Here is a 10,603-nt window from a genome sequence, read left to right as displayed (position 1 = left end):
TTCCAAGCCGCCAGGCCTGGCCCCACCCACACTCTGCCCCCTGTAGGCCTGCTGGGGGCGGAGCAATGTGCTCTGGGGCCAGGGAGGCTGCCACCCCCCCTAGGGAGCGGGGCCTGGGCAGTAGGGGCGGGGTTGGGGGTTTGCCTCCCCCAGCTCTGCTTCCACCCGCCACCCTTTGAGGCCAGGCCTCTGACGGGAAACAAGGCTGCAGCAATACGTGGCTCTAAGCAACGGGACAGGCCCCGAGGGCAAATCCTCCCAAACTGCCCTCGGTCTCGGGTGCGGCGTGCGACACCCATCCAAAGATCGGTGCTGGCGGTTTGGGTTTCTCTGCAGAAGGGGGAGAAAGGGGACCCGGATACAAAGGAAACCGGAAACTGGTTGGTTTCTGTTCGGAGCAGAATCCCGATTCTTCCCAGCAGCTCCCTCATTTCTCAGCCACTTGCTTCACCCCTCTGCTCTCCCCGTCCCTTACACCTGGGGGCCAGCTTCCACGCAGGGCTCCCAAGAGCAGAGCTACTCAACACGCGGCCCGCAGCCTGTTTGTTTGCAGCCCGCAGTGCGGGTGGGGTTTACATGGGGCTCAACACGCAGCCCATGGGTGTGAACCAAAACAAAAAAGCAGTCAATAGAACGGTCTTCTGTTGCTATGCGTTTTAGTAGTTACATTCCTGGACTGTCCTTGCTCATTAAAAGTGCTGTCCTAGGGGTGGAAGTCGGGTAAATACTGCATTTTATTAATATCTGCAGAACTGACTTCAATGGGGCTTGCGTGTTGTGTAGTCTTGCCTTAATCTTTGTATTCATGCCCATCAGTGTGAAAAGTGATTTGCATATATTTGCATATCGATTTGCATGTCTATGCAACCACACTTAAGTTGCAGCCCTCGGCCTGTGCTGTGGGTATCACTGTGGCCCCCGGGGCTTCCAAGCTTGAGTAGCCCTGCCCTAGAGACTTGCAGGCAGGCTCGCTGGTTCTGTCTGCAGAACATCTCCGCTACGGCTCGTCCTGGCCAGCCACACACATCCCACCTCGCCCAGGCTCTCGGCGTCTCTGAACCGGGCAGATCCCACCTCGCCCCGCTCACCCCCATTCGGAGCGCTTCCACAAGGATCGCCTTCCTAGCCCTTCATTTCGCCTGCGCCAGGCCTGCCGACGGAGCACTAGCCGCAGGGTCCCGCATCCAAAGGGGCCCGGAGCTCCTCACCACCACTGCCTCTACTGCAGCTGTGGCAGCAGCCAGAGCGCTGGGCCCTTTAAATTGCCGCTGGAGAGCCGCATGGTGCGCTCCAGGCACCTCTAAGGGTAAGGGGGCAGCACAGTGCGCTCAGGGCAGCATGGAGGGCTGGTTGCCTTAGCCCCGCCCCTTCCACCTGAGGCCCCGCCCCTTCCAGGAGCTTGGAGCCAGGACTCCCCCCACATTTACACCTTGCCGAAGGGCCAGCGGAGGCAGGTGGCTTCCTTGCACCCTGCTCCGTAAATCCCTCCCCTCCCTGTCTCTAGGGCAACAGACCAATGGCTTGACTTTGCTTTCAGGGTGTTCACAGTCTGGCCCGGCCCACCTGGCGTCTCTCGTACACCTGAGCTGTCACTCCACCCCCCTATTGCCCACTCGGGACGTTTTCAACCCCCCGTGTCCTTCCCCTCACGCTGCCCCTCTCAAAGGAGGAGCTTCCCACAAGGGCTGTCCGTTTGTTATGTCTACGCAGCACCCGGCCCGTGGGGCGTAGAGACACGACATGGCCCCAAGCCACGGCCAGAGCTCTCGCCCCCTTGGACAAACAGATTCACGAGAATACTGAGATGCTCCACTCGGACGCAAGCCCGGCCGATGCTTTTTGGAGGACGAATCGGACCGTTTCAAACGTGGCGCAAAAGGGCCGTGCAGGTGTTGCAGCGTTCCAAACGCCCTGTAAAAGGCGGAGCGTCTCTGTTAATCACCCCAGAGAGGCCCGAAGGGGTTGCCCCTTGCAGGGGGTTGTCACAGGAGCACAACATGCCTGGAGGAGGAGGCAGCCCCGAAATGAGGGACTGCTCCCCCGGCGAGCTGAGGGGTGTGCTGCCCCAAAGCCAGCTGGGCCAGGGTCGGTTGGTGTCATGGGATGAATCCAGCCTGGCGTGAAAACAAAGTCTCTATCTGCAGAACCTGTCCACGGTGATTCGTATCTGTGGATGGCGATGGCCACGGAATTGCAGGGCACTGGAGAGAAAAACGTGCCGGGAGCACGTCGCATCAGGGCCTGTTAAGGAGGCAGTTACGTGGCTGCTTTGTAACAATCCCCCGGGGCCGTGCCAGCGTTGTGTCCACCTAATGCCCATCTCGGATCTCCTCGCCTGGCAGTCAGAACATTGGACAGCACCTCGACCTGCAGCAGGGCCGCCTTTGTGCTGAGTGATCTGGGGTGCCAGGGGCGTGCTGGGGGGCCGCGAGGGCGGTATGGTGGCTGTCTGGATGCTTCTGCCTGCACCCTGGCACCCGAAGGCCCCATGCGGAGGCTGTGATGGTGCACTGTGCGGTCCCTGCGATAGCAGCCGGCAGCAAGCCGAGCGTGTGATGATGGCGCGATACCAGCACGGCGCAGCACAGATCAGCCCAGGCTCAGAAGCGCCAAGCAGACGAGGTCCTGTGTTCACTGGCGCTGCTGCAAGCTGCCAAGTTACTCCTGCTTTGGACTGGTACCAGGCCTCAGCACCTCGGGCCTGCAGCTGGGAACAGGCTCCCTGGCTCGGGTGGACAGAGACGTGCTGTAACTCGCTCCGATTGAGGCTGCCTGTTTTCAGTAGCACAGGCAGCAGCTCAGGCCTGGTGCAAACACAGCGGGCCCCCAATACGTACAAGGGCCCCCAGCTCAGCTTCCTGGCTACTTTTGGTGCCTTTTCTCATGCAGAGCTAGAGCAGATCTGTCTAAATTCCGGGGGGGAAGGGGAGCCGAGGCGACCCAGCCCCCCTCCCCATCAATCCCCCAGTCCTAAGTGGTGCTGCTATTTTTGTTTTTCAGCCCTGGTCAGTTCCCCCTTCCTCCCCTCCAACCAGTTTTGCTGCTATGAGGGTTTCTCAAAAATCAAAAACGGGGCGTGATGTTGAAAAGTTTGGGAACCACTCTAGTGGGACTGAGAAGCAGCTGCCATGCAGGCCAATCCTAAAAGGTAGGGCCCTCCCAGATTCACCGTCCTTTTTGGTCAATTTCACAGGCACAGGATTTTTAAAATGGCAAAGATCGCGATTTCAGCTCTTTCAATCTGAAATGTCACGGTGGTGTAATTGGAGGGGTCCTGACCCAAAAAGGAGTTGGGGGGTGTTGTGCAAGGTTAGGGTAGGGCAGTGGTTCTTAACCTGGGGTGCACACAGCCCCTGGGGGTGCGAGATGCCCTTTCTGGGGGTGTGAGACAGGCCAGATTTGTATGATATATTTAGGTTTAAAGAACTGACCTACTTCAACAATTTTTCATAAGGGGCGCGAGAACATATTTTGGGAACCAAAGGGGTGCAGGCCGCAGTAAGGTTAAGAACCACTGTGGTAGGAGGCTGCGGTATTGCCATCCCTACTTCTGCCCTGCTGCTGGCGGGCGCTGCTTTCCGAGCTGGGCACCCGGCCAATGTCACAGCCACCGCTCGGCAGCTGCCCAGCTCGGAAGGCAGCAGCACAGAAGGGTGGCCACACGGTGGCCCTCCTAAAATAACCTTGTGATCCTCCTGCAGCTCCCTTTTGGGTCAGGACCCCCAGTTTGAGAAGGGCTGGTCTCCCCTTGGAAACCTGGGCAGCACAGGGTAAAAGCACACTGGGGCAGACTGCAGGCTCCGTGGCGAGTTGGGCACGGCTGGGGGTTTGGTAGGGCCCTGCTAACAGGCGAGCCTGGAGCGACAAGCTTTGTTAGCCTGGGACAGCTGCACTTAGCACTTCTCCCCAGCCAGGCCCACGCTGTGCCCACCACACTGCTCCCCACCTGTGCACGGGTGAGTTAGGGAGTGCGTGAATGGGGGGCTTCAGGCACCAGACACGCCCAGCACTAACCCTTAGCCGCCCCAGCCAGAGCCTCCACTCGCTCACATGCAGGAGCCCAAAGCACAAAGAAGTGAGGGGTGCGTGTGTGTGAATGCGTGTGTGTGAATGCGTGTGTGTGTGTGTGCGTGTGTGTGTTTGTATGAGTGTGTATAAGTGCATTTGTGTGTTTCTGAGTGTCAGTATGTTTGTGAGTGTGTGTGTGTGCGTGTGTATGTGTTTCTGAGTGTGTGTATGTGTGTGCATGTGTATGTGTGTGCATGTGTTTATATGAGTGTGTATAAGTGCGTTTGTGTGTTTCTGAGTGTCAGTATGTTTGTGTGCGTGTGTGTGTGTGTGCGTGTGTGCGCGCGCGTGTGCGTGTGTGTGTGTGTGTGTGTGTGTGTGCGCGTGTGTATGTGTGTGCATGTGTTTATATGAGTGTGTATAAGTGCGTTTGTGTGTTTCTGAGTGTCAGTATGTTTGTGAGTGTGCGTGCGTGTGTGTTTGTGTGTGTGTGTGTGTGTGTGTGAGTGTGTGTGTGTTTGTGAGTGTGTGTATGTGTGTGCGTGTGTTTATATGAGTGTGTATAAGTGCGTTTGTGTGTTTCTGAGTGTCAGTGTGTGTGTGTGTGTGTGTGTGTGTGTGTGTGTGTGTGTGTGTGTGTGTGCTAGACCATGCCCTCTCAGCATACGTTACTGAACTCGTAAGGAGAGAACATTCATTCCAGCCCTAGGGGCTTCCTCCTACATGCCCCTTGTGTGCGGCGCTCCCCATGCGAGGTCTCACACTCCTCTTGCACCAGCCGGCTCCGCAATAGGGTTGGGTGCAGGCTTGGCCGGTCCCCTTCGAGGAGAAACTGAAGCTTGGCAAGTGAAAACACACGTGCAAGCCCCAAGGCTGGTCCATCTTGCCTCTCCCTGGCTGGTTTCCTCCAGATCAGATGCCCCCAGGCACTGTTCCCTCTACGTTCCCATCCATGGGCAGATTTTTTCCAGCCATGTGCGGAATAAATTTTACACACACCAAGGCATGCGTGAATGTCCACTCCCAGCAGAACCAAAAAACGGAGCTGTGGGCACCCTGCTAATCAGCTGGGCGGGATCTGAATCTCTGCTGAGCAGCTGCATAAGAGCTCGTCTTACAGAGAACCCTGTGTCCCGGGTTGTCTAACCAGCCAGCCCCCCTCTTCCTCCGCCAGCATCTGCAGACAAGAGCCGGGAAGCCGTGTGGCCGGGGAAAACGGTGGCGTGTGTTTGCTGGAATGTGCTGACGCCAGACCCCACTTTTATCCACTCTGTATTATTCCTTGCCCCTCTCAGCCACTGTCCTGGGGAGAGGGGGAACCAACAGAGTCCTTTGTGCTCTGGATGATTCCCCTGGAGATGCTACAACATAGCACAAAATCACACTAGTCTCAAACTTATAATTCCCACCAACGGGAGGTTTTGTTTTTAGATATTTTTTTCTTCTTCTCTTTGGAGGCCCACAACCCCAGGCCTGGAGTCATGCCTCCTCTTAGCTCCGGGTTTTCCTTCTTTTCCTTGTGCTAGAGTCCCAGGCACTGGGTTACAAGAGCCCTGCTCCTGCTAGGCTGTGTCCCTAGTCCTTTGCCATCTATTGCTGGTCTAATGGTCCTACCGGTTCCATGCAGGATTGTCGCCCGCCAGTTCGGAGGCCGGGGGCTTGGTTTGCCCTCTGCCTCATCTTGCTCGGGGGCACTAGAAGTCTGAAGGTCTTATCATCATGCGCGTGCCCTTTAGAGAGTAGCTGGGCCCCTGGAAATGGTGCCACCTGATCCCATTGAGCTTCCGGACGTTGTGCTTGGCCGGGTAATAGATGCCGTTCAGGTTCGACAGGCCGCAGGCATCAAACCACCAACCTGAGCAAGAGTGGGGAACAAAGAAGAGGAAGATTAGAGAACTCACCATGTGAAGTCTTCTAATAGGGAGCAGGATTAAAACAAATGAAAGGAAGTTTTTCTTCACGCAGCGCACAGACAACCTGTGGAACTCCTTGCCAGAGGATGTGGTGAAGACCAGGATTTTAAAAGAGTTCAGAAAAGAGCTGCTAGATAAATTCATGGAGGTTAGGTCCATCAATGCTTATTCGCTAGGAAGGGTCCCTCATCTCTGTTTGTTAGAGATTGGGAACGGGTAACTTGATTCCCTATTCTGTTCATTCTCTCTGGGGCATCTGCCATTGGCCTTTGGAAGAGAGGATACTGGGCGGCTAGATGGGCCTTTGGTCTGACCCAGTCTGGCCGTTCTGATGTTCTTTATGTCTGGGCATCAGGCAGAGCCTGAAACCTCTGGGTGCTGAGGTCAGTTTGGCTTCTAGGCACTGGGCTGTTCTCAGGAGTGTGCACAGCCACCATTTCCCCAAGAGGCCTAGCCAAAATGCACAGGCTGGTTAGAGATACACGCCTTTGGGGACTGGCAAAATTCTGTGTATCTAAAAGAACCGGGTGATTCTGGAAAAAAACGTTTCTTGACATTGGAAAGAGTTTTTCAAAAATCAAGCCAGAAGGAAGCGGAAAAAATGGAAGCCAGCCCTGAGCTCCCCTGCCTGCAGCAATGCCAGCTGGGCCGGTCCTCAGACTCGGGGATCGGTGACGACCCTGCTTCTGTTGGCTTCCCGGGGGCTGGGCAACGCCCTGTGGGAATTAGTCATGCTGAGAGGCCGTGGCTGAGTGACCGGTGCCCTGGAATTAGGGGCTGCACACACGAGCAATGCAGGTGTGAGAACCCCAGGTAGCAGGACCTACTGTATCAAAAGAACCGGGTTGTCCCTGACAGTATCCTACCACTGGTACGGGGTAGGTAACCTCGTTGGGGGGATACCAACCCCTGAGCTATCCCAGACCATATTCCAGCAGCCAAAGGGTGTAGCAATGGGTGTGTTTTCCTGGCCTTGGCAGGGCATGTTCTTGCATCCTAAAGCCTTCAGAGCGCTGCCTGGCATTAGGACATTACGGTCCCGGAGGGATTATCCTAGAACTTCAGGAGGATAACAGCCGGCCCCAGCCGAGGGTTAACGGTTGTCACACTCGTCTAGTCCGGTTCTCGGATACCATCTTCACAGCATCTGAGAACCTTCCCCAGGCGCCTGAAGAGACGTAACGAGTCTCTCTCCCCGCACAACAGCGCACCCCTGGGCGAAGAGCCGTGAGGGAGAGATCTCGCTCAGACGGATGTCCATCCGTCCATCCGTCCATCTACCTCCCTCCCTCCTCACTGGGGTGCGCTTCTGAGAGGCTCAAAACGAGCTTCCGGAAGCAGGGAGCAGGCCCGAGAACTCGGCCTCAGTTGCTCCACACACTCGGCCCCTGTGCGCACCCCGCAGCGAGCATGGGGACGGCTGGCCCCAGGCCCCCCGTGGCCAGGCCCGCTCACCTCCCGACAGCATCTGGGCGCATTTGCAGAGGCAGTTGTCGTTATCCGAGTCGCGGGTGCTGAAGCTGGTTCCCTGGAGGACCATGCCGCTCTGCCGGCCCGCGGTCCCGCGGTAGCCCTTCAGGGTGATCCTGGAGGAGCCAAGCAGAGAGAGGGCGAGACCGGAGGCAGGAGGAGGAGAGGGGAAGGAAGAGGAGAAAAGGAGCAAAGGGCAAGAGTTACTATTCCAACTGTTGTCGAAGGTTCCTGGGATTTGTTTAAAAGCATCCCCCTGTCCCGGCCAAGCAAAACAAGCCCGGAGGCAGAGAAGGGAGCAATCCCGTCCCAGAGCTGAGCAGCAGTGCCGAGTGATCCAAATTTCCGAAATCCCTGCAAGCTCCAGCCAGCTGCCGCGCCAGGTGGTGGGATCAGAGCTCGCAAGCTAAGCTGCGGCCGGCCGGCTGGAAAGCGAGGTGCATTCGCAGTAGAGGGGTTGGCACAGAGAGGACCAAACACATCGCCCTTCTGTCTTTCCTGGGCCCCAGGAGCTCTTCAGGGCTCTATCTCCCGTCCTTCCAAACGCTGACGCACATTTGAAAGTGACACGAATATTTTAGCGTCTCGGGGTGTGTCTAGACTACAGGGTTTTGTCGACAAAACTAAACCTGCGTCTACACTACCGCTGAGTTCTGTCGACATAACGTTGACAGAACTCAGCAGTTTTGTCGACGCTGGTAAACCTCATTTCATGAGGCATAACGCCTTCTGTCGACAGAAAGCGTTATTGCATGTAAACTGTCCTTGCGTCTACTCTGCCATGTCGACAAATCAGCTTGCTTTGTCGACAGAACTGAATGTAGCGTAGACGCTCTTTGTCGACAGAAGCTTTGTCGACAGTATTTGTCGACAAAACTTCTGTCGACAAAACCCTGTAGTCTAGACGTACCCTCGCTGGGGCAGGGCCGGAGAGCTGAGCGCCTGGCGGGAGGGAGGCCTAGAGAGACTGCGACACTTTTAATGGTGCTTTTCATACCGGTCTCCTGGCTGAGTTTCAGGCTTGATGGCTACGCTCTGCCTGGTCATTCCCTGCTCCTGCCGTGTCAGCCGGCTAGTTTGTACCCGGGTGCTATAACAATCTGGCTTTTCTGTAGCCATGTTGGAAGGCCTGTGCTAGGCCTGAACCAAAGCCGCCTTCTGCAGCCAGACTGACGAGTAGCAGCCATTTACTGTAAGGTCTGGAGTCACATCTTCACAGTTCCATCTAAATTGTATTACAGAGTCACACCAGGCTGTGAAGAGGGATGTGGCCCCGATAGCTCCCCCACTGTCACCAGATAAAGAAGCAGATCTCAAGATGGGTAAAGAAATTTGTGCGTAACACCGTTCTGTCTGGCAAGAAACTGCTTATCAATAGAGGATGTTGTGGAATCCTCACCCTATGAGCATTGTCACTACACTGTCCTAGGCTGTGTCTACACTGGCCACTTATTCCGGAAAATCAGCCGCTTTTCCGGAATAACTTGCCAGCTGTCTACACTGGCCCCTTGAATTTCCAGAAAAGCACTGACCATCAACTGTAAGAAATCAGCCGCTTTTCCGGAAATACTATGCTGCTCCCGTTCAGGCAAAAGTCCTTTTTCTGGAAAACTGTTCCAGAAAAGGGCCAGTGTAGACAGCACAGTAGTGTTTTCCGCAAAAAAGCCCCAATCGCGAAAATGACGATCGGGGCTTTTTTGCAGAAAAGCGCGTCTACATTGGCACGGACGCTTTTCCAGAAAAAGTGCTTTTCCAGAAAAGCATCCTGCCAATGTAGACGCGCTTTTTCCGGAAATACTTATAACGGAAAACTGTTCCGTTTTAAGCATTTCCGGAAAATCATGCCAGTGTAGACGTAGCCCTGTTGTTTGACTGTGTGATCCCTGTCTGGTTTGTAACTGTTTCTGTCTGCTGTATCACTAATTTTGACAGGTGTAAATCAATTAAGGTGGTGGGGTGAGATTGGTTAGGTCATTTTGTTATGATTGGTTAGTAAAATTATACTAAAATAATTGGTGAAGGTCTAGCTAAGCAAGACTCAGGTTTCATTATATAAACTGGGGTTCAAGAAGGAAAAAGAGGAAGCAAGATCAGAAACAACAGAAGGAAGAAAAGGCTGGAAGAGGACCAGGAGGAGGGGGGAAGACCTGGAAACAGGAACTCACCTCCAAGTTCCATCTTGTTAGTCTTTAAAGTGCTACATAGTCCTGTTTTTGTTTCACCTCCAAGACACACCCTAAGACCAGAGAGACTGATACTGCCTGACCAACAGGGGAAGTCTGCCTGCCTTTATCAGGACTGGTGAGCATGACACTGTGTTCTTAGCATGTGTACTCTGCTTGTTTGGGAATAAATAGAGGATAAGGATATTCCTGTGTGAGGCTCTTTCCAGTGGCTAAAGATCCTGCCAACCCACGGGTTGTTACACCCTGAGCCCTAGGAATTGGGTAAGGGTGGGTGTATAAATTAATAGGGTTGCACCTTGAGCCCTAGGAACTGGGTAAAGGTGTCTGTCCCTATAGTGTGGAAGGGATAGAGAAATTTGTGTGGGTAACAGAGCTAATTGATCACTGAGCACTTGACTGAGGCTTGCGCTGGATTCTGTGTTACTGGCGGATTTCTCGGTCCAGCTTGGACGTTTTTCAAACAGCTCAGCGCTGGGAGCTCGGTGGGATTATGATCTGCAGTTATAGTAGGTAAGGTTAAATTCTGAGGGAGGTTAGGGACTTGAAAGCCGAGATCCCAGAACCGAGTCACACGCCTGGAGGCCTCCACAGCATAGCGCTGGGTTGGTGTCTCATCTTCACACTTGCTAAAACTTGACTGTTCTGCTGGGGGCTATTTTCATAACCGGGGCTTGGAGAGAGGCAGGCCGGGCTTGTCCTCAGTTTCCCCTAGACAAGGAGGGAAGAAGACATGGTCGGCTCCCCGCCAGGACCTTCAGGTGGCACCTGCTCTCTCTCTTTCTCACCTTGCTTTTCTCCAACGCTTCAGTGGAAACCCACAAGCCTTCGTCAGTGTACAAGTCTATAGAACTGAGTTTCAAAGCTGCCCATGACTTGTGTCATGGTGTCATGACTTGATAATGGTACTGGATGCAGCAATAGGTCAGTTGTGTTTCAGAGCAAGTAGCAAATCGAATGTTTCAGAGAAAGCAGGATCTTTCTTTCTTTCTTTCTTTCTTTCTTTCTTTCTTTCTTTCTTTCTTTCTT

General features: G+C 54.5%; 1 protein-coding gene across 1 annotated transcript in view; it reads right to left on the bottom strand.

Moving 5' to 3' along the window:
• Positions 1-644: 644 nt before the first annotated feature.
• ANGPT4 (angiopoietin 4) overlaps positions 645-10,603 on the bottom strand; it is a 46,011-nt gene continuing 36,052 nt past the window's right edge. Inside the window, exons 8-9 of the mRNA XM_075900894.2 lie at positions 7,377-7,507; positions 645-5,863 (exon numbers count right to left, since the gene is read on the bottom strand). Coding sequence (XP_075757009.2) covers positions 5,703-5,863; positions 7,377-7,507 — 292 coding nt within the window. The 3' untranslated portion in view covers positions 645-5,702. The remainder of the gene's footprint in view (positions 5,864-7,376; positions 7,508-10,603) is intronic.

This window comes from Pelodiscus sinensis, chromosome 17 (genome assembly GCF_052426305.1).
Source record: "Pelodiscus sinensis isolate ZL-2025 chromosome 17, ASM5242630v1, whole genome shotgun sequence".
In the NCBI taxonomy this organism is placed as follows: Eukaryota; Metazoa; Chordata; order Testudines; family Trionychidae; genus Pelodiscus; species Pelodiscus sinensis.
The sequence above is the reverse complement of the archived record's forward strand: the minus strand, read 5'-3'. Positions and strand labels throughout refer to the sequence as shown.